Source organism: Onychomys torridus, unplaced genomic scaffold (assembly GCF_903995425.1).
Source record: "Onychomys torridus unplaced genomic scaffold, mOncTor1.1, whole genome shotgun sequence".
Lineage (NCBI taxonomy): Eukaryota > Metazoa > Chordata > Mammalia > Rodentia > Cricetidae > Onychomys > Onychomys torridus.
The window spans coordinates 3,429,845-3,454,361 of NW_023414046.1; the positions used below are offsets into that span (position 1 = coordinate 3,429,845).

The 24,517-nt window shown below is 39.7% G+C and overlaps 1 protein-coding gene across 1 annotated transcript; it reads right to left on the reverse strand.

Annotated features, from left to right (window-relative positions):
* Window positions 1-3,344: 3,344 nt before the first annotated feature.
* Window positions 3,345-24,466, reverse strand: LOC118576665 (oocyte zinc finger protein XlCOF6-like). Its single transcript, XM_036176866.1, is given in 6 exon segments — window positions 3,345-3,545; window positions 3,547-5,549; window positions 6,778-6,904; window positions 10,002-10,122; window positions 22,650-22,744; window positions 24,257-24,466. Coding segments are annotated over 4 exon segments (2,331 nt in total). The 5' UTR covers window positions 10,032-10,122; window positions 22,650-22,744; window positions 24,257-24,466; the 3' UTR covers window positions 3,345-3,374.
* Window positions 24,467-24,517: the final 51 nt, after the last annotated feature.

Consider the following 24,517-nt stretch of genomic DNA (forward strand, 5'->3'; position numbering starts at 1 on the left):
TTGAGTCATCAGAATTACCTAAAAGCAGTCCAATTTTGTCCTAATCTAATAGTGCACTTTATAACTATAAATATAGTACAGCCTGATATTCTCTCACGGCAAATATACTGTGCTTTTCCATACTCTAAGGTGTAACATTAAGAACCTAACATATGAGTGCACCTTGAAAACAACCAGAGGATCCTCTGGTGCCACTTGACTTAGATGGTGTCATTATGATAGGAAATCAGAGAGAGGGCCTGAATGGTTCATGTGGAGAGAAGCTGATTTAAAGAGGCAAAGGTGATGATGTATGCACTGATGTGACATCTGAGAATGGGCTTCTGCCAAGGTCAATGTCTGGGTTTGTAGCCATACCACAGCCAGGGCCTGTATGTTGATGTCTTTGGTTCCTGTTTACACTGATGGCTATGCGGATGCCTGGGGTCTGTCTGGGCTGTTACTAGGTCCATGTTGGTGTCTGGGGCCCATCTTGCTACTGGATCATGCATATCTGAGTGGCCTGAACTGGCACCCAAGGCAATGGTGTCTAATGGGCCCAGGTAGATGCTGAGGATCATGTGTGGATCTGTTGACCTACGCAGCCAGGGCCTGTTGGTGGCTATGGCCCGTGTTGCCACCAAAGGTCATACAAATATCTGGGGAATGTCTGGGCCCTCAGCCACTAATTGTGGCCATGTTGGCATCCAGGGCCTTGTAGCTGCTGGGGTCATTTTGATCTCAGAAGCCTATGCTGCCACCTGTGCTACGATGTAATGAGGGCTAGAGCTGCTGTTGAGGTCAATGTCTGGCTCTTACCATGCTCTTCCACAAATGCTGTTGAATGTTCCAGTCCCACAAGGGCCTCTGCTTCATTTGCAATCATCCCTCTGATATAGTGACTGTTCCTGCATCACTGATTTGCACATGATTCTGTCCATGTTCTTCTACACAGTTCTAGCTATTAGACTACCTGGCCCATTTTATACAGCCTCATCACATGCTTGCTACCACCAGAGACAAGAATTGTGTGTATAGTTACAGAATGAAGAAATTAATACTGTGAGAGATACAGTAGATGTCTTTTCATTGTGCATAAGTTAAAACATTTACCACGATACTGGAAATCTGTACTAATTTAGGATAAAGATTTCAAAGTCATCAAGCAGAGGGATCTTTATCCATTGAACACCTAAATTTGGAATCTCATCACCAGTCTGTCCAGCTGGTTGCAATCTCTAGATTGTTAAGGGATAGTCCAGAAATCTAACTTTCCACTGATTCCGGTCCGGGGTCCAACATCCCAGATGTAGAGGTGGCTGACAGAAATTATCTATGATCATCTGAATACAACAGTCTGAATTTATTCAACATTGTACCAACCATGAGTTCCTGTTTCAATAAACTTCAATACTGACAACACAAAAATATTCTCAAGGGTTGAATATGACATTGTTTGTACTGAAATACATAAAAAAATGTGTAAATGTGTAATTATATGGTTTTGTTAACTGAAATACCCGGAGTTGTCTAAAGAACAAATTTTGAGTCTTCTTGGTTTTAGTATCAATATTCTAATATAATGCTTTGGAGTCAACTAGATACTTGTTCGTCAATTCTCAGTATGTCAAATTGACTTTCCAGCACACATTTGAGGATTTCTAAAATACGAATGAGTATATATACATTGAATCGTGTCCACAGATTATCTCAGTAAAGCCACATGGTTCCGTATTTCTTGGATGGCCTTACACATATTAAGCTGAAGGTAAGTCCTTAGCAAATCCTTTTGAGTTTTGTTTCATATGAATATTCTGGGATTTCTATAACATTAGTATTGTGGGAGGCTTTAAAAAAGGAATTAAAGTTCATTTCTTGGGGCCTGTAGAGTGGGGTGATATGGTATAGCATGACACAAGCACACCACAATGGTCTGCAGTATATGCCCACAGGTAGCATTGTTCTGCAAGTCATTGGAGTTGGCTAAATCATGGGATATCAGCATGAGTTCAACGCTATTCAGGAACACAACCCAGTTTGGATGATGTCTGCCAGTAACAGTTTAGTAGCTGTATTTTCATCTGTCCTTCTGCAGACTTCTCTCCCACTGCTCCTTGAATGCATGGGAGAAAGCAGCCTTCTGTCTGTGACTTCCAAAGTCCCTACATTCTATGTGTGAAGCCTTTATAACTTAACAAAGTACTGCAGTGAATGCAACCCTGCAGCATTAAGTACAAACAAACAGCCCTATTTTTGCAGACTCAGACAAAAGCCTTTTCTCCAATACAGTGGTTCCAACTTTCCGAATGCTGCAAGTCTTTAATACAGATCCATTCACTTCTATGTGGGTGTCTCTGCAGGTGGGCAGAACTGCCTAGAGACAATAGAAGCATTGTATCTCAGTTTCTAACCACTGAAAATATATTTTCATGTCTTCCCAAAGAAATCATGGCCAACAGGTTGAGAATTGCTACTGTATTATCAATTTCCTATTTACAAAGTTTGGTGGAACAATTAAAGTTTCAGCACATATTTATGAGAAATATTTCCTGAGGAGATACAAAATGCATATGGATCTACTCACCCCATCTAGAAACTGAAAACAGAGTCAATTCCAACTCTTTTGAATCAATGAGCTTTATTGGAATTGCTTACAGGAATATGGGGAAGCAATTACTTACAGGAGCATAAGGGAATCAAACATAGTTGCTATCATGAAACTTGAAACCAGAATGTGATACTGTTTATGAATAATAAACCTTTGCTGCACACTGCACACCCATCTGTAGGCATACCCCAAAGAGCATCCTATACTGAAAGCTAAAATCCTTGTCCAAGGGGCATGACTTCTCTTTCTTCAAGTAAGGATGACTGAATTCTGTCAGTTTCAGAGATTTCTTGAATCTGTTTTGAGTGGTGTATCTCCTGCCTTTTAAGCAGCTTCCCTCAGAATGTATCACTACAGTCTCCAGGAAACTGTTAGACAGCATATACTTGAGGTTTCTGCATTTTGTCTTCATTATGAAGTATTTGACATTGAACAGGTAAAAAGTTGATGAAAATTGTCCTACATTTTCATTTTCGCTCTGCATAAACTTATGATGCCACCGATTCAAGGCTGATATTACTAACATTCAGGTTTCACAGTGTGATCAAATGTCCCAGAACATATTCTAAGAGCTAAACCAACAGAAAAGGATTTCTCACATTCACTACATTTTTTCTTTTCGCTTTTCCAGACAGGGTTTCTCTGTAGCTTTGGAGCCTGTCCTGCACTAGCTCTGTAGACCAGGATGGCCTCGAACTCACAGAGATCCACCTGCCTCTGCCTCCCGAGTGCTGGGATTACAGGCATGCACCACCACTGCCCGGCTCACTACATTTTTAAACTTTCTCTAATATATGTGTTTTCTGATGTGTTCTAAGAGATGAGCCCCAGGTAAAGGATCTGTCACACTCACTACATTTGTAAGGTTTCTCTCCTGTATGTATTCTCTCATGTATTCTAAGAGATGAGCCCCAGGTAAAGGATTTGTCACATTCACTACATTTGTAAAGTTTCTCTTCTGCGTGGATTCTCTGATGACTTCTAAGACTGCCATTCCCTGTAAAGGATTTTTCACATTTAGTACATTTATAAGGTTTCTCTCCTGTATGTATTCTCTGATGAGTTCTAAATGTCCCTTTTTTGTTGAATGATTTGTCACATTCAGTACATTTGTAAGGTTTATCTCCTGTATGTATTGTCTGATGACTTCTAAATGTCCATTTCTGGGTAAAGGATTTGTCACATTCAGTACATTTGTAAGGTTTCTCTCCTGTATGTATTCTCTGATGAGTTCTAAGACTGCTTTTTGTAGTAAAAAATTTGTCACATTCATTACATTTGTAAGGTTTTTCTCCTGTATGTGTTCTCTGATGATTTCTAAGTGCTGCTTTCTCAGTAAAGGATTTGTCACATTCAGTACATTTGTAAGGTTTCTCACCTTTATGTCTTTTCAGATGTATTCTAAGTTGTTGGCGACTTGCAAAGGATTTGTCACATTCACTACACATGTAAGGTTTCTCTCCTGTGTGGATTCTCTGATGAGTTCTAAGATGGTCTTTTGTGATAAACGATTTGTGACATTCGCTACATATGTAAGGTCTCTCTCCTGTGTGGATTCTCTGATGACTTTTAAGCTGGTCTTTTGTAGTAAAAAATTTGTCACATTCACTACATTTGTAAGGTTTCTCTCCAGTGTGGATTCTCTGATGAGCTTGCAGATGGCCTTTCTCATTAAAAGACTTGTCACATTCACTACATTTGTAAGGTTTCTCTCCTGTATGGATTCTCTGATGAATTCTAAATGTCCCTTTTGCGGTAAAGGATTTGTCACATTCACTACATTTGAAAGGTTTCTCTCCGGTGTGGATTCTCTGATGAGTTCTAAGATGGTCTTTTGTGATAAACGATTTGTGACATTCATTACATTGGTAAGGTTTCTCTCCTGTGTGGATTCTCCGATGAATTCTAAGATGGTGTTTTGTGGTAAAGGATTTGTCACATTCAGTACATTTGAAAGGTTTTTCTCCTGTGTGGGTTCTCTGATGAATTGTAAATGTCACCTTCTCAGTAAAGGATTTGTCACATTCACTACATTTGAAAGGTTTCTCTCCTGTGTGGATTCTCTGATGAGTTCTAAGATTGTCTTTGGTGGTAAACGATTTGTGACATTCACTACACTTGAAAGGTTTCTCTCCTGTGTGGATTCTCTGATGAGTACTAAGATGGTCTTTGGTAGTAAAAGATTTGTCACATTCACTACATTTGAAAGGTTTCTCTCCTGTGTGGATTCTCTGGTGAATTCTAAGATTGTCTTTTTTGGCAAAGGATTTGTCACATACACTACATTTGAAAGGTTTCTCTGCAATATGGATCTTATAATGTCTTTTAAACTTTGATAGATCACAAAAGCACTTACCACAGTCTGTACATTTATAGGGTTTTTCTCTAGAATTGATTTTGTCATGTTCTTTGCATTGTGAAAAATGCAGAAAAGATTTACTATAATTTGCACATTTATAGGATTTGTCTCTGGGATGGGCTCTCTGATGCCTAATGAGGCTTGAGTGAGTCTTGAAGCATTTCCCACATTTCCTGCACTGATGTGCTTTCTTCCTGCTGTCAGTTTGTTTCAGAGTGATTTCTGTATTAGAGTCAAAAGATGTATCAGACTCTGAATTTTTGTGTTCTTTCTTTACTGCGTGAGTGCTTTGATTTTGGCTAATGATGGAACACAAATTTAAATTGTTTCTACAGTCTTTATATTTGCAACGTTCTTCTCCAGCATTCCCACTGTTGAGGTTTAAGGTTTCAACACAGGCATCTCTGTGGTTAAAAAAGCTGTACTTGTTATTTTCTTCAGGATCACTTGTGTCATAGGATCTACATTGGCAGAATTCACGAATCACTTTGCCAAGCTCATTCCATTTATAGGACTTCTCTTTGCCATTTTCATGATCGTAGATGAAATGCTTTGTGCCTTGATGACTGACCTTCTCATATTTACCACATATGCAATGGTTCTCTGAAAAATTAGTGTAATTATAGATAATAGCAATTAATGCATGAGTAACAGATTCAATGCCTGATGTTTTCTTAGGTTTACAATGACATATACACTAATAACTTTCAGGGACAGAGCTCTTAACAGTGGACTTTTCTGTTTCACAGTGATTAAGTAGATGCTCATAAGAATCACCAACCTGATCTACATCAAACCACAGGGACCAATTATAGTCTACTCATTCTTTTGTTCCACTTATTTTTCATTTATTTCATATCCCAACTGCAGTTTCGCCTCCCTCCTGTCGTCCTACCCTCTCCCCACCTCCTGTCTCCTCATCATCTCCTCCTGTTTCTGTTCTGAAAGAGGCAAGCTCCCATCAGTGTCCCCAAAGCATGGCATATTATATTGAGGTAGGAATCAGCTCCTCCTTTTGTATTAAAGCTGGGTGAAGCACCCACTCTGAGGAACAGCTTCCCAGTAGCAAGCCAAAGTGTTAGGGAAGGGCCTTGATCCCACTGCCAGGATTCCCACAAACAGACCAAACTAAACAACTGCCATACATATGTAGAGGACCTAGGTCAGTCTCATGCATAGCCTTCTCATTTTTAACACAGCACCTCATAGCTGGTAAGACAAATAGGTGTTTGAGCAGTAAAGATCTTTGAGAGAGTAGCTCTGTGAAGGAATATATGAAGAATGTTTCCCTATTTCTTATGTTTTTAAGACAGGTGGCAGGGAACTCACCATGTGCTCTTGCTTTAGCCCCCAATGTACAAATATCAAAATCATTCTGTGCCAATACTAGACATTACAACCACATCTCAAAATAAATAAACCAAAACAACATTCTCATAATGAACAACATTCTCTTTCTCTAAAACTTTTAGTGTTGTTTAAAATCAGAAATAGGTGAAGAGTTCAATACAGAGAAAAAAAATAGAATATTTTACTTATTATGAGTACTGCAAAATATTTCCTTTCTTTGAATATTCAATATTCTCTGAACACTGAAATAATTTTCTTTATGTATTAGATAGGAGGGCTGAAGAGACCAGAGAATATAGCATTGGTTACTCTTTTAGAAGACACAGAAAAATGCAGATGAAACACCATTAAAAAGTTACGTTGGGATCCAGAATTTCCCTCATTTCAAGGATTCTCTCGTGTCACAGAGTTTACACATACACAAAGTAGGTTAAAAAAAAAAAAGGATGAATCAGGAATTCTACAGTAAGAGAATTCTTACCCACAAACAGTAGATTGTTGTAATTCTCCAACATCACATCCATGTACAAAGCCTTCTGAGCACAATCTAGACATTCCCATTCTTCCTGTGAGATGTCCACAGCCACATCCCTGAATGATAACAGACCCTACAATAGAAAAATACCTATTGACCATGCACTGATTGACAAATGATTTCTTTGTTAAAAGAGACCTAGAGAATTAGAGACATGTTTGTGATATATATATGTGAGGCATGGCAATTTTTAAAAGACAAGACTTTTCTAGAAGAGCTGCATTGCTACTCTTTCAGAGACAATGTATAGCAGGGCATAGAACCCTGCTTAAATCTCTGTACTCCATGAATAATCTGGTGTTTCCTAAGACTTGAATAGCAGATGAAAGATTTGCCACAATCACTATATTTGAAAAATTTGTCTCCAGTTTGCAGTCTGCAATGTTATAAAGTCCTTGAAAACATAGTTTGGTGCCCGGTGCACTCATGGCACCAAAAAAAAAAAAAAAAAAAAAACTAGAATTTAATCTCAGATCCATGATACCAATGCTCTCTGCTGAACCTTACAGGAAGGAGTCAGACCCAATGCATACACATACTTTTAAGCTAATATATGGAAATATATAAAATTACAATTTAATTTTAGTAAAAGATACCTTTTTTAAAAAAATCCAGAGTCTTTATTTCCTATCTCTGTGAAAACAGGATGAAATAATAACCATGTAAACAGCAAACTTTTAGGGAATATAACATACAGAATTGAGGTCGAGATGCATGAATGTATCTTTATGAAATGAATGTTGATATCAAACAGAATCTCAGTGTTACATCTCAGAGGGTAAAGTTACAATGAGCAAAAGTATGCTTCCAAATTATACAACAGATGACCTTATTTAAATATGTACACTAGCTCAATCATGTCTGAAGCTGGGTTCACCTGTCTCTTTTCTAAAATGCCCAGGTGAGATCCTGAGGCCTAGGTAAAATGCTGCACCCTTTCTAGAAGAAAAAGGTAGAATATAGAAAGCAGAATTCATGGTTGAATTAAAAGTCAATATTTTCTTGAGAGTAAAGAGTGTAAAATTATTGAATATAAACCATGTTTTAGAAGATATTTTATGAGAAATATTTACAACCATGAAGTAAATAGAAACAGCAGAATTAGACATTAATGTTATTTAAATTTTTTTAAAAGTTGACACATACAATGTTGATAACAATTTCATAAATTCCATATGGCGTTTCAATCAAGAATGATTATAAATACATATGTAAATAAATGGCATATGCGACAATGTAGTCATATGAAGTAAAACATTTTGTTATCAAAACAAATGGATTAAATAGAGTGAGAATTGTTCTAACTTTTCATTAATTTTGAATATATTATTCCCATGCGATTGACTCTAAGAAATTTAAACTCTTAATTTCAACTTTTTTTCTTCAGTATTTCAGTATTTCTTTCAGTATATTCATCTAACAGGATTTTAGCATAAATAAGTATCACTTATGATTACGCCTTCATTTTTCAAGAACTAGAATACACATGGTTATACACTGTCACAGGTGTGCACCAGAAATGTAAACCAGGAGCCTGAAAGCATGGCTCAGAGGTAAAAGGCACTTGCTGTTCCTGCAGAGAAACCTTATTTACTTCTCTCTAAACACATAGCAACTAACTACAATGTCTGACTTCAGTGCCAAGGGTATGGGGCTAAACTCAGAGATCCAGGGACATAATGCATCATACAGTGTACAAAAAATATGCAGATGACATCTCATATACTTAAATATTATTGTGATGAAAGAAAAAGAACATTGGCACAACTCCTCAGAATTTCTCCCATTGTAAAAACCTTCGGGGAGAGTAAAAATAAAGGCTGGTGAAGACCTTCTCTCTCCAAAAGAAAAGAAGAGAGTAAAGTAAAGAGGACATTTGTTTATGCTTGAAAATTGATGGCTCATGTGCAGCACCAAGTCAGTATTCTCTAGAAAATTCTTACTAATATATTCCACATAATGCTATACAAAGGTTGAGACAGCAGTGCTTATTATGCCCCCTCTGAAAAATGAAACAAGATAAAGAGAAAATAAGAATTTTCTAAAGAGAGTTAACCAGTGAGCTTCGAACAGAATGTCTCATGAGACAAATACATTTCAGGTGTCACCACACCCATCATCACTGTATGGCATAAGATGACAAAAAGAGAAACCAGAATACTGCAACCTTCATCTCTTCACAGACACATCAACTTTCTGGCAAAAGCAAGCCATATATGACTTCTATCTATGCTCTCCAGGGTGCTAAAATATTTACTATTGCAGCCCAAGACAATGAGTTTCATCTAATTCTACTTTTCTATAAATTTCTCAGTAATGTCAGTGAAAAGGTCCTTGTATTGGCATGTCCACGTTCATAAGCCTGTTTCTAGAAAACTGACCAATCCAGAAATGCAATTATGTGGTACAAGAGACCATCCTTCTTCACTAACATAAAAGGCCACAAGTCTATTCAAAGTAGAAAATGGCCATCAATATATTTCTTGAGTGTCATTTACAATAGCATGTGTCTTAGAAATTAAGTCTTGGGGCTGGAGAGGTGGCTCAGAGGTTAAGATCACTGGCTGCTCTTCCTAAGGTTCTGAGTTCAATTCCCAGCAACCACATGGTGGCTCACAACCACCTGTAATGAGATCTGGTGCCCTCTTCTGGCCTGCAAGCACACATGCAGGCAGAACATTGTATACATAATAAATAAATAAATCCTTTAAAAAAAAAAAAAAAGAAATTAAGTCTTGCCATGTGGTGGTGGTGCACACCTTTAATCCCAGCACTTAGGAAACAGAGGCAGACGGATCTCTATGAGTTTGAGGCCAGCCTGGTCTACAAAGCCAGTTCCAGGGCAGCCAGAGCTGTTACACTAGAGAAACCCTGTCTCACAAAAAAAAAAAAAAAAAAAAAAAAAAAGAAGAAGAAAAAAGAAATTCAAGCCTTTAAGTACATGGAAATTCATGACCTAACATTATAAAATTGAGTGAAAATATAATGGGACAAGTCTCTGCTATATAGTTGAAAGATTTAAAACACATAATCTTGAATACGAGAAGAAAAATACAGATAAATAAGGCAAAATAAACACTTTCACTAACATTACAAGTGGTAGAAATTAAATATTCAAATGGTTCCAATAATAAAAACAATTTTCAGAGAAAAGTGGACATGACACTGACCTGGGGAGCATGAGCCACAGAAGCATTCATTCTTCTTGTTGCTCTTCTCTGAGTTTATCTTGTAGAAACAAAGACTGGAATTCTTGTTGAAATTTCATATCCACTTGTCAAAAATACAAATCTAAAATTAATACAACACTGTTATGGTCGATGCCAAGCCACATAAAAAGACCCTCCAAACCAAAACGATATCAGAAATCTTGTCAACATTCCTCCAGACAGGAGAGCATGAAAGGATATCTTTAGAGTGGTGAAAGAAAATCTCTAGGAACCTTATCATTGCTCCTCCCAGTAACAAGGGCTCTTAAATTTCACGGAGAAGGAAGGACATATGAAGGTCATCAAATTACAAAGGTCATCCACTCATGCTGCACCACAGATCATAATTGGAGGCAACATTTATATAAAAAAAATCAGAGCGAAATTAGCCATGACATCCTAGTAAATAAGAAAATTAAAGAACAAAAAATGAAAAACAAGCAAAAAAAAAAAAAAAAAAAAAGAGAAAGAAAGAAAGAAAAAGAAAATCAAGAAAACAAATAGAACCAAGTCTAGTGGGCATAACTTAACTCCACCACTCTGGATAAAGAGGTAGGTGTAACTCTGTAATCTGTTGTTAGACTTGCCTACATAGTGTGTTTCAGGGGAGCAACAGCTATTTATTGAAACCCTCATCAAAAAATTAATACCCAACAAAAAATTATCTAATGGCCAAAACTAGAGACGTAGAAATGGTAATGAGAATCTTACCTTATTCTAATTTCTGGTGGTAATGAAAACAGGAGAAATCCCTTAGGAGACTTACAGAAAGTACAAATGTACTCATCATATCACCCTCAAAAGCTGAGGGATACAACCTTGTTTCAACATGCACAGATATATTGATTTAAGACAGCAAATATCCAGACTCTGACAGAAGGAATATGATCATATTAATAAATCTATTAAAGGGTTATGGAGAAATTTCACATTTGCTCATTGTCAATGTTTTTTTTTTTAAATCTGGGGATAGGAGGAACATGCCTCAGCATAAAACACAAAAAAAGCCATGAAAATAAATCTAGCATTTTACTAAATGGAAAAAAAAAAAAAAAAAAAAAAAACAGAGGAAGGATTCCAATCTCCTCAGGACAGAGTCAGGGGTGTCCACTCCCTCCACACTAACTCAGTACGGTGGATCCAATGTTACCCAGTGTAGAAGAATTTCTAAATGGTCTTATTAAATAAAAAACATGGAGACAAATACAGGGGTGAAAGCCTAGGACCAGGGAAAGCCACCAGGCAATCTTACCTCACCTACTCTGCAGCTTCCAAATGCAAGTTACTTCCTGTCTACTCACATCTATATGCCTTGCTGTTCTTCCATCTGACTTGCTCTCTCCATTCAGCTACATCACTTCCTCTTCCTACACAGAACTGTCGTTTCCTGTCTGTCTGTACAGACCTCCATGGTTAACTAGTTTTGGAATTTAAGGCATGTGCCACCACACCTGGCTCTGCTTCCAGTGTGGCCTTGAACACAGAGATCCTGCCTGCCAAATGATAGGACTAAAGGCATGTACTAATATTCCATGACTTCTGTGTTCTGGCTGGCTTTTTCCTGATTTCCAGGCAAGTTTTATTTATTAAAGGACAAACAAAATATCACCACAATTTAGCACAAATAAAATATCACCACAATCCAGAGCAAGATGGAAAGAGAAAAAAATTCAATTTAAGAGGGTAAGTCACTACATGTCAGACAGCAACTTATTTCAAATTATAAGAAATATAATTCTCAGCTGGGCAGTGGTGGCGCACGCCTTTAATCCCAGCACTCGGGAGGCAGAGCCAGGCGGATCTCTGTGAGTTCGAGGCCAGCCTGGGCTACCAAGTGAGTTCCAGGAAAGGCGCAAAGCTACACAGGGAAACCCTGTCTTGAAAAACAACAACAACAACAACAACAACAAAAAAAAAAAAAAAAGAAAGAAAGAAAGCAATATAATTCTCAAGCTGAGTATGGTGGTGTATGCCTTTAATCCTATCACTTGGGGGTAAGAGCAGGTGGATCTCTATGAGTCTGAGGCCAGACTGGTCTACAAAGTGAGTTCTAGGACAGGCAAAAAAAATGAAAGTAAACTTTATTCTCAACTTTGAAAATTATAAATATTCTACAAGAAAACTCAGTTCTATAATCTGTGAAATAAACCTTAAAGCTCATGCTCTAAATCTGTTGGTGTTTTACATATCAGCAAGATGAGGGTGAGAAGACAGTTGACCACTAAGACGACCATAGTATCTAAGAAATATCAAAGATGCTCTGATTATAGCATTCTTAGAGCTAAAAGACTGTGCAAGGTAGTGGAGGAGAAGAGTCATCAATGACCTTACCCAGAAGTGGACACCAATGTCACATTGTCAAGTTGCCTGGCATGGTTTATCCATCCATGATGCAACATGGGCTCATGATATCTACCAGGAAAGATCAGCAACAGGCTGGTCATCATCCTTGTGGTGGCCAACTACATCTAATCTGTAACTAATGTCCCCCCCATTTAATTTCAGGGCTGTGAATGACTCCTGGTGTATTCTATTCAGTAGGGAAACATTTCTGTATAAATTCAGCAAACTGAATTAATCAAACTGAAAACAGCTAGTCAGAATCTATGTCAGTCTAGGTTGTTGAAATATGGGTGAAGGTTTGGAGGCCCCCAGAGGGACAGAAGCATATAAAAAATTCTGGCCGGGCAATGGTGGCGCATGCCTGTAATCCCAGCACTCGGGAGGCAGAGCCAGGTGGGTCTCTGTGAGTTCGAGGCCAGCCTGGTCTACAAAGCGAGTTCCTGGACAGCCTCCAAAGCTACAGGGAAGCCCTGTCTCAAAAAAACCAAAAAAAAAAAATAATAATAATAATTAAAAATAAATAAATAAATAAATTCTGTTTACTTGAACTTGGGCCTCAGACTTTATACAAGCATTGGCTGATCCTGTGTGTGCCTTGCACACACACAACACAAGAAAAGATGTTTCCTGGATCACAGCTGGGTGCTTGGCTTCCTAAAAGAGTGCCATAAAGTGAAGACAGCTTTCTCTGTAATCAAATACTCTCGGATTTAAATTTTTGGCTAGTACCAGAGAAGGAAACATGTGAAATATAAAAAAAATAAAAATTAAATTTAAAAAAAAAAAAAAACCTGACCAAGGACTGGGAGGATGACAGGCCAAGGGAGGGAATCCACTCATGACATGACATTTTGCTACATGGACAAATACTCAAACAGACTTTACCTGCTCCTGTTCACAATATAGTTTGTTACTGCTTTCAGCCTATGTCAGAGAACCTTTGTCTATAAGGGCAACAGTTATTTCAGGGACTCCTAACTGGACACATACAGAGAATGTGTGACTGCTGCCTGCACAGCCATAGAGGATCCATATGACCTGGTTCAAATCCCAGGACACACAACAGAAGAGACAGATTGTGTTAGCAGAATAGGGAGGTAATCTATGAAACACTTCACAAAAAATAGGCAAAAACCAACTTTATTTGGAAGCACAAAGAATTGAAGTATACAGAGCAGTCCCAGGTACACAGTGCAGAGTTTGAATTATCCCAGCAGTGAGTCCAGAAGACTCTGAAGAGCCACACAACCACCAGAACATGGGAGTGTCAGAAGAGTAGATATATGCTCTTTGCAACAGAGCAGCAGATCAAGAAACAGAAGAGCAGTGACCATGTGAAGGTCAACACAGTAACACAAAGATGTTGCATAACAGGCAGCCTTTTAAACCAAAGGTGTTGGGAAAAGGATCTATCCAGACAAAAGATAGGATTCTGGGTTGATTCTCCCCACTATCCAATGAATCACTGACCTTCATCTATGCTGGAAGAGTAAACTGATAAAATAGATATGTGCAATTAAACATATACACAAAACATAAAAATAAAAAGTATGAAGAAATAGCCTAGAGAACACATAAAATTTATTAAGTTAGCTTTTCATGATATGAAAGGTTAATACCCAGTATATATCATAAATTAAAGAAATAAACAACAAAGACCCTTGCACAGGGTTGGCTAAGACCAGAGGAAAACACATTATCTCCAATGGTGTTGGGAACTGAAACGTTGCCCCTCTATCTGTTTCCATGTGAGTCTGAGCACATATGGATATGTCCACATACAAGCACATGGAACTGAATACAAGTGTTGCAGCATTAGGAAGGTTGGGAACCACTGTTCTAGAATCATTTCTAGAGAAACAGAATATGGCAAAAGCATTCTCATGTCTCATTTGCCTCTTCATTATTTTAAATATTTTTTTTAAGATTCTGTGTCTTAGCTGATGGTTACCAGTGATCTGCAAGCATATATGTTAGTGCTCTGTGTTTGTGCCTGGTGTAAATGGAAAAAGGCATCAGATCTCTGGAACTGAAGCTATAATACTTCCACTAGGGAAACCTTCCCCCTCAGAACTGTAAGACTTCCACTGTGAAAGTGTTTCCACTCAGAGCTATATTTACACATTTCTCCTCTGAGGATTTCACTTCCCACTATGAGATGTGAGGCTCGTTCCCACACAGCTCACATACTTGCAGAGTACTTTCCCCTGGAATCCTAGGCATTGGAGTACTGGAGACTGGAAGAAAACTATTCTCACACACAAATATCAGATTGCTGCAATTCTGACATATCCAATCTCTATACAAAGCTAGCTGAGGGGGTTCGAGCCTTGCTCTCCTTCTGAGAGCAGACCACAGTCACAGCCCTGCCAGCAAATCATGATATCAAAAACAAGAGTGAGTGCTTGAGCCATCTATCTTCCTGCACTGCTTTCATGTCAGCACTCAGAAGGCAGATCCTTTGGAGGACCAGGTTGGTGTACATGGTGAGATCTGAGCCAGACATGGCAAAAGAATGATATACACATTCAACAAAATAAAGCCCAACCCAAACAACACCAGGCCAAATTGGTAATGTGATATAGGAAGAGTGCTTTTCATAGAACATGGACACAAAAGAGAATTTGAGTCAATTTTCTCATTCAGCTGAGTGATAAGAATTATTTGTGAGATGCTTTCTAACTTTGTCCTAATCTACAGTGTATCTCACAACTGTAAAAGCAGTGTGGTCTGATATCCTCTGACAGCATGCATACATACACAATGTACATCAAAACACTTTCTGAATACTGTACTTACATCCTAGAAATGCATAACTCTCAGATGGAAAATTAACTGGAGAAAAGAGTTTATTTAGTAAATATTAACCAGAGCCTTAAAGCTTGCTAAAATATACTTTCTGATTCAATAAAATCTGCAATGGCTCCTTATATGACTAATATCAAAAAAGCACTCAGGGAATGCCTAGAATCCATAGGGAAAAGCCACTCTCTTGAATAGGTTACGGTAAAAACATGGGAGTTAGAAGGAATGGATAAATTTAATTTCCAGAAGCTTTGTAATTGACACAGCGGAAAAGAGTATCATGTTGCAGACAACACATAATGCAAATTCTCTACCAGATCATGCTTCTGTAAATATCTTGCCAATAAGATGAATTGAAAACAACAGAATAAGTTCACATGATCTAAAATTTACTGACAAGATTAAGAAATCCATAGCATATATCAGACTCCATGTTCTGATATGTCAGTCATATCTGCATGCAAAAAACCAAGCTCAAATCCCAGTAGGGGTGTAAGGGATCATCACATCATTACCTGAGATATTATAGGCTACTCTAGGCCTTGGCAGAGATAGAGCCAATTTTCTTTAGAGATATAGCTCATGCAAATACAGCTAGACTGCCATGGACTCAGTACTTTAAAAAAAAAAAACGTGAATATATGGATGTGAGAAAGCATTATGAGAGTGGGTAATTAGAACTGAGGAACAGGGAGTGAATTTGATCAAACATGATATATACATGAATGAAATTCCCAAAACACTGAAAACCAATACAAATCACTGACTTGACATTAATTTCTTCAGTTGGCCACTTCAAGTACATATCCACACTTCACACTTACTCACAGATTAGCAGTGACACCTCCATGTTCTTTCCTGTCCGTTATCTTGAATCCTTATGTAATACCTCTAGATCATTTACTGTTTCTTTCCTAAGATTTATGCACTTTAATTTTAGGTGTATGGATGTTTGCCCACAGGTAGGTCTGTGCACCTTGTGCATGCAGTGCCTGCAGCGCCGTTAGAGGGCAACAGATAGGTTGGGACCTAAGTTAAATTACCAGCATCTACATGGAACTGAAAGTGGAAACTGGCAGAATAAGTGCTCTTAACTGCTGAGCCACCTCTGCAGCACTTCGTTTATTATTCCTTTAGTTGCTATAGAGGGAGAGCTGGCCCTGTGGTCTAAGAGTGAGAGAGCTGTCCCTCACCCCATCAGCTACAACACTAGGGAAAGCAGGCCCTACACCTTGCCTGGGCAACACAATGGAGCCAATCTTTTTGGCCCAGGTGTGGGTGAGCCAGTGCCAAAGTAGTGAGCAAAGGAGAGTTGCCCCCATCACCCATCTGTCCTGTGGTGACATGGGTGGGGGAGAGTTGCCCTCCTTCCTACTCCCCCAACCCCATCTATCAATGCCTGAGCCAGGTGTGAGAACTGGCCCAGAGGTTACAAGATCTGAAAAGCTATTCCTGACCCCCACCAGATGCAATACTTGGGAGAGCAGGCTCTGCACCTCACCTGGGTAACACAATAAAGCCAATCCTGTTGTACCGATGTGTGTAAGCCAGCCCTGAAATTGTAAGTGTGGGAAATCCGTTCCTACTCTCATGTCATGTGGCAGTGCAGGTAGCTGAGAGATGCACCCCTTACCACCTGCAGCAGACAAGAGCTGACCCTACCCTTTACCAGCTGCACCACACAGGAAACGGACTCTGCCCCTTACCTAGGCAGCACAGCAAAGCTGCCCAGTGACTGGTTAAGGAAGACTCAGCCCCAATGTTATGGACAAAGGAAAACTATCCCCGTTATTAATCACACATATGATAGCATGGGTGGAGGAGAGATGCTCTCCCACCCATCAACGCTTGAGACTAGTGGAGGAGCTAGCCCTACGGTCACTGGAGCAAGAAGGTTTTCCCTACCCTTCACCAGCCGCAGGACTCACAAGAGTGGCCCTGTATCTCACCTGGGAAAAACAATAGAGCTGATCCAAATGTTGTAGTTGGGGGAAAGTTGACTCTAAGGGATGAAAGCAGAAGAACCAGCCCCAAACTCACTCACTGTTGCAAGAGATGAATTAGACAGGGCAGTGCTGGAGAGGTTACCCTGGGGGTGAGGACAGGAGATAGCTAGGTGACCCAAATCTACAGCTGCCCAGGCCCAGAATCAAGGTTATTTCTTGGCCCAACACAACATCCACTACATAGGTGATCTGCTGGAGCATGTGAAGAGACCGCATCTGAAGACCCAAAGCTGCAGATCTCCACAACACAGGGCAACAAATGGATATCCAAGAAATATCCTAGTGAAGGTCCATCATCAATAGTGTAGCAGAAACCAGAGGCCTCCAACCAGATCAATGGTTCTTTGCAATGAACACTTGCAAGTAAAGATGTATGGACAAAGACATTTACTGAGTGACTCACTGTATCACAATGCAGCTTCCATGATGACATTTTAAATTTTTCCCTTTTTGCCGGGCAGTGGTTGCGCACACCTTTAATCCCAGCACTCGGGAGGCAGAGCCAGGTGGATCTCTGTCAGTTTGAGGCCACCCTGGGCTACCAAGTTAGTTCCAGGAAAGGCGCAAAGCTACAGAGAAACCCTGATTCGGAAAAAAAAAAAAAAAGAAAAGAAAAACAAAACAAAACAAAACAAAAAAATTCCCCCTTTCCCCCTCTTCTTTCTCTTAAATTTTATTAGGGGAGTACAGGGGCAGAAGGAAGATGCAAAGGGACAGGAAATGAATGGGATCAATATACATAATGTAAATGATTCATAGGAAAAACAGAAAGTAAAAAAGATTTGTGTATTTTAATTTCATTTGTATGGGTATTTTCCTTCAGGTAGACCTGTGTATCTTGTGCATGAAGTGCCTGCAGTGGCCATAAGAGGGCACTAGATCCTTTGGAACCTGAGTTAAGTCACCATGCAGCAAGTGCTCAGAACTGCTGAGCCACCTCTGCAGGACTTGCTTTTTTTTTTTTTTATTTTGGTTTTTCGAGACAGGGTTTCTCTGTGTAGTTTTGCACCTTTCCTGGAACTCGCTTTGGAGACCAGGCTGGCCTCAAACTCAGAGATCCGCCTGCCTCTGCCTCCCAAGCGCTGGGATTAAAGGCGTGCGCCACCACCGCCTGGCACAACACTTGCTTTATTGTTCCTTATGTAGCCATAGTGAAGACTTAAACCGATGAACAATGAGACAGAACTCATGGAGAACTAAGGACACTTTCTTAGAGTGTCAGAGTGTCAGCTCATGAATAACAGTGACACACAACTGGGAAGACAAAGACACACTGGGAAGTTTTGCCAGCAATAGGCTCTGGGTGTAAAAGACATTTGCCCATAATTATGTGGCTGAGAGTTTACAAGCTTAAGAACAGGTCAATCTGAAATAGTATATACAAAGATATTAGAAAGGTCATGAATTAATTAATGAAATAGAAACTACATGACAATACAATGAGCCAATGCAACATACTTGGTTCTGTGCATTGACAAAAGTACTGATGAAGCATTTTTCACCGAATCCAAACTAAAAGTGGAACCCCAAGTAACAGAAATAGAGTTGAAAAGAAGATATTGCAGTGTACGCCAACGACAGAGTTACCTTATGAAGTACTGTGGAGGGTCACATGCAAAGAACTTGGAATAGAAGAAGAAAAGGTCAAGCACCTACAAACAAGTGAACAATTCAACCTTCTAAGTTATAAAACTAGAAAAGGCATTAAGCAGTGTTGAGACAAAAACAGAAGAGTTTCCTCTAACAGCGTTTCCAAGACTGGGCAGATTAAACACAGAAGTCTCTTTGCTTTAGAAAAACCTTCTAATATCAAAAGGATAATATTGTATAAAACGGAGGGGAAAGGAATGCTAGCTTTCCCTCAACACCTGAAGCAAACATATGCAAAGGAAAATCACAGACGAGTTCTCAGAATGAACATAGACACGGAGATTGTCTCTAAATTACATGGAAATGATGCAAGCTGATTTACTGCCAAGAATGCAAGACTGTTTCAACCCCTATGAATTAATCAATGTATGACACCAAATGTGTAAAGTGAGTAAGAGAAGAAACAGGAGGATGTCAATACATCCAGGAAAAGCCTGTGGCTAAATATCATATTTATTCATTATAAAAGCTCAGAAGAATATGAGAACAAAAGGAATATACCTCCACATAATAAAGACAATGAGACAATCCTAAACCTAACAATACAAAAGCTGGAATCCACTCACTCTACCCAGGACAGAGAAGGATGACTTCTACACTCAGAACATTGCATCAGTAGGTACACAGTTCAAGGACACAGACAATATTAAATGTGATAATATCGGACAGTAATAAAGAAAGGGGCAACTAGTAGATAACAAATAGAATTCTGCAATTTAAAGGGAGAAATACCCATGAGAAACTGATAAGATCTGATAGACCTCTTAAAAGTTACATAATACACATGCAACATCACTATTTTTTGTTTGTTTGTTTTTTACAAAAAGAGGATTCTGAGAAGTCAGCAGACCACTCAGTGTCTAAAAATATCTTGGACTCCCTGATAGTAGCATTCATAGTGTTAAAAACGGCTATGTAGACAGGGGATGGGAGCAGAGTCATCGATGTGCATACGAAGATTTGGATACTGTGTGCTATAATCCCAATTAGCCAGGCAAGATATATATCCACAGATTTTACCAAGAAGTTTTAAAAAAATGCAAAGCAAATATTATAATCAAGAAATAAACCAAAAAGGTGACAATGCACAAAAGCTTTGACATAGCCTAAATGTAAAGAGCACATGCTCCACACTGTTTACTGATGAAGAAAACGTTCTCTGATGCACACTGATATCTCTCTGCCCAGTCAGTATCCACACTCAAGGTGCTAAATAACAAACACTGGAGACAACCCCGACGGAAGAACACAGAGACAGTGTCAGTGGGAACCCAACTCACTGTAGTCACCAGCAAAGTCAATGTGCAGCTTTCTGAACAACCAAACAAGAAAAAGAGAAGATACTACTCAAAATGATAAAGGAATGAAATAAACTGCAAGGTATTAATGAAATAGAAAAGCAGGAAGAGGAAAAGAAACATAATACAGAGAAATAACAAAATAGTATGTGTTTATATTTCCCTTCAGTGATTGTTTGAAATGTATATGTATAATACAAAGTGCTAAGAGTGAAGGAATTTTTTTTTAAAGATTTTCTGTGAAGAGGGTTGATCAGGATTATGCTAGCTAACAGTAAAAGCCAAACCTATAAAGATACAAAACAAAAAATATAAACAAATGATCATCAGTGTTAAAGTCTCCCACTATTTGTGTGTGAGGTTTGATGTGAGACACCTTGTTCAACCTTGATGCTGGGGGAAGGGACTTGGTCCTGCCTCACCTGAATGTACTAGGCTTTGTTGACAACCCATGGGAGGCTTTACCCTTTTTGAGGAAGGGATGGGGGTAGGGGAGCGAGGAAAGATGAGGAGAGCAGGAAAAGGGATGAGAGAGGGATCTGTAGTTGGTTTGTAAAAAGAATTTTTAAAAATTTCTTAAATAGCTGGGTGGTGGTGGCGTACATCTTTAATCCCAGCACTCAGGAGGCAGAGCCAGGCGATCTCTGTGAGTTCGAGGCCAGCCTGGTGTACAGAGTGAGATGCAGGACAGGCACCAAAGAGACAAAAATCCCTGTCTCGAAAAACCAGAAAAAAAAAAAATTCTTAAATGCAAAAAGGCAATAAATTAATAAATAAACCAGAAAGGTATGTGATCAACATGAATGCACTTCATAAAACGGTTTCTAAGTACAGGAAGCAACCAAAGGAAGCAGTCAATGACAGAATTCTAGGAAGGAAACAAAGATACAGGGAAGCTTCAATGTCCACCATTGAGCAAGATGACCATGAACACAGAAATCCAATAATGCCTAGCAGTCCTCCAGAGAATCATCCACTTAACATCAGAAGTCACCCAGTCTTCTCAAACTACAAGAAGCATGCTCCAGTGTGGCCATCTCTTAAAAACAGAACAAGTCTTCAAACCTAGTAAAGATCAATGTTTAACAAGAATTACTAAATGGTCTTATTAATATAAAACCAGAGCCAGGTATTGGGGTAAAAACTGAAAGAGCAGAGCGATAGAAGTCACAGACAACCTCGCCAACTCCTTAGATGATCCCCTTTCCTCAGAATGAAAGCCTGAGTCTTCACCTGAATCAATCTCAGCTAACTGATGCTAAAAAGCTCCTAGTTCCTGGACCTCAGGCCTTATATACCTTTCTGCTTCCTGCCACCACTTCCTGGAATTAAAGGCATGTGTCCTTCCCAAGCAAAGACAGGAGATCTCAAGTGCTAGGCATTCGCCACCACACTTGGCTCTGTTAACCAGTATGGCCTTGAACTCACAGAGATTGCTGCATCCTGAGTGATAGGATTAAAGGCATGTGTGCAACTCCTGTCTGACCTCTATGTCCAGTGGCTGTTCTGGTCTCCGATGCCCAAGAAAGCTTTATCAGGGTGCACAATGTATCAACCACAGGTGTCTTCTCCAAGAACCTAGTATACTGACATCAACAGTGGATAGAACAGAGAATATAAAAAAGACATGTGAAGACTGACTCCCTGATACCATGCTCTCATTAAAATATGTAAAGAAATATAAAACAAGCTTTATGTTCTGTAAAGATTCTAAATAATTTGTACCAAGATCTTAGATGTCATTTTTCTATAAATGGAGAAAATCAGGAATTCTTAAGATATATATATAAAATTATGAGTAATCAAGCACTTCAAAGATAATGAGAGGATGAAATCTGGAGATAATTTCAAAACATAGAAATTGTAGTGATGCAGACTGTGGATGGAGTGTTGAAGACAGACAACAGGATATCAAAAGGAAGACAATGTAACTGGAATTCAATACTTGGCAGAGATTTTACATAAATAGAGCAGTTAACCACAGAACCTGAAGAAACTAAAAGATGTTCCAAAACCTGTGTATACAGGACCAACCCAGAGGCTTAAAAAGTTCTAACCAAACACTATATTAAAACGATACTAGGGTTGAGGATTTAGCTCAGTGGTAGAGTGCTTGCTAGGTCCTGGGTTCGATCCTCAGCTCAAAAAAAAAAAAAGAGTAAAACTATACTAATGAATCCACTTAACAGTTGTTTAAAGAAACAAATGGAAAATGGAAAGGGAAAAGGATAGCATCACTCCTGTGCAACAACCAGAGATGGAAATGGAAAGGACAGCATCACTCCTGTGCAAAGTCAAATAAAATTATATCTGCCTCTGAGTATTAACACTTTCATACACAGTCTTCAAACACCTACAATAGGACAATCTTGAGATTATTCTCCCTGGACTTCTCTAGAATCATTTGGAATGAAATAGAATGTGGCAAAACCAACTTCATGTCCTCTTTGTACTGTCCCTGGAGCCCTTCCCCATGTCTTCACCCCTTCTCAGACCCTCTAACACACCTGGATCCTTTGCTACTGTCTCCTCTCTCTTCTGCATCCAGGGCTCTTTGTTCCCATTCACAGCTGAGCAGGACTGACTGACCGACCTTGTGAGACTGCATAGGAGAAAGAGATCTTCAGAAATCACCTGGGACTTTGCAAGGAGCAAAAACAAAAGATGCTAACACCTGCCAAAAGGAAGAAAAACATCAAGGAAAGAGAAAATATCAGGAAAAAAAACGTCTCTTTCTCTAAGGATTTCCCTTTACTATGTGAGATGTGAGAGACTCATTCACACACAGCTCACACACATGCAGAGTTGTTTTCTCAGGAACCTGGGCAGAAACAAGGGACACTCCAGAAAACAATTCTCACCCTTAGAATCCAGACTGCTGCAGTTCTCCAACTGGAGATCTGTGCAAAAAGCCCTGTGAGCAGGGTCTAGGCATTCCCACCCCTCCTACAAGTCCTCAGTCACAGCACTGAATGTCAACAAACCCTAAAATAAATAAATAAACAAACAAATAAATAAATAAATGCAACAGTTGGGCTATGTGTGCATGAGCACAATGCTTTTCTTCAATGAAACAGACATTTTTCTGACACAGGTGAGTGATTACAAATATTATAAAATAATTGTGTTTAAAGTGCATTTGCTAACTATAAAATAGTGTGGCCTGATATATTCTCACAGCACCCATGCTGGGCTTGGCTGGACCTAAAGTGGTACAGGAACACAAATGAAGAAACAATTCTGAATGCTGTATTTACATTCTAGACTGCATTATCTCAGATGGAAAATTAATCGGGAGTAAAAGGTTTGCTTAATGTTTACAACCATATGTGTGGCACTCCATAAAACATATTTTCTGTTTAATCGTATCTCACTGGTTCCTCATGTGATTACTATCTACAAAGCTCTCTGTGGATGCCTAGACTCAGGGGCGAGGACCACTCTCTAAAATAGGCCTGTGGTAAAACAGGGAAGTTAGAAAGCATGGATGAATTTAAATTCCAGGACTATTGGAACTGTCACATAGCAAAGAGAACCCTGTTTGCAAACAACGGACAATGCAAATGCTCTCCTGGATTATTTTATAGTTAATATTATGACAGAATAGTCCGGCAACCATAAGATAAGTGTAAATAATCACGATGAGACCCACTTCATGGGATCTCAAACTTACCGACAATGGAAACGATAGCGACAACAGAATATTGAAAGCTGTGTCTGTTCGGAAAATGCGGCCGGCCAGGGTGGGCGGCTAAGAGAGCACGCCACGAGCAACAGGTCTAGGGTGAGGCTTATTGGGGGAGGAGCAGGAGCAAAAGAGGAAAAGGCGGTCTCGGAGTGGGGACATGAGAGACAGAGAACAGGTAAGCGAGCAAGCAAGGAGCAAGAGAGAGATGGGTGACAGATGAACACTTCCAAGCGCTGTACGAGGCGCAGGGAGGCATCCAGCTTTAGTGCGGGGGAACGACCGCACCTGACCGCAGTGGTGACGTAAGCTGCCGCAGGTTCCCCACGTCCCCGGGCAGGACAGCGGGGGCCGACAGTGTCCTTCTGGGCACCTCCGCGGGCACCCCGGTCCTTCCCTCCCGCGTCCCAGCCCCGCAGCTCCTCTGACCTGGGAGGTTCCAGGGCCGCCGGGCTGCGGTTCCCGCCACTGCGCTGTGACTGTGACTTTCCCAGGCCGCCCGCGCGGAGACTGCGGCTCCGGGAGGTTTCAGGTCCCGAGGACCCGCCGGGTCTTCCTCACGCAGTTCGGGAGCACTCGGCTCCTGAGTCCAACAGGGAATGGTGGAAGTTCCTGTTCTTCATTCCTTGGAGCGGCACATCCTGGCCCCGCCCAATACATCCCGCTTCCGGTTACGCGTTTCCTCTAAAC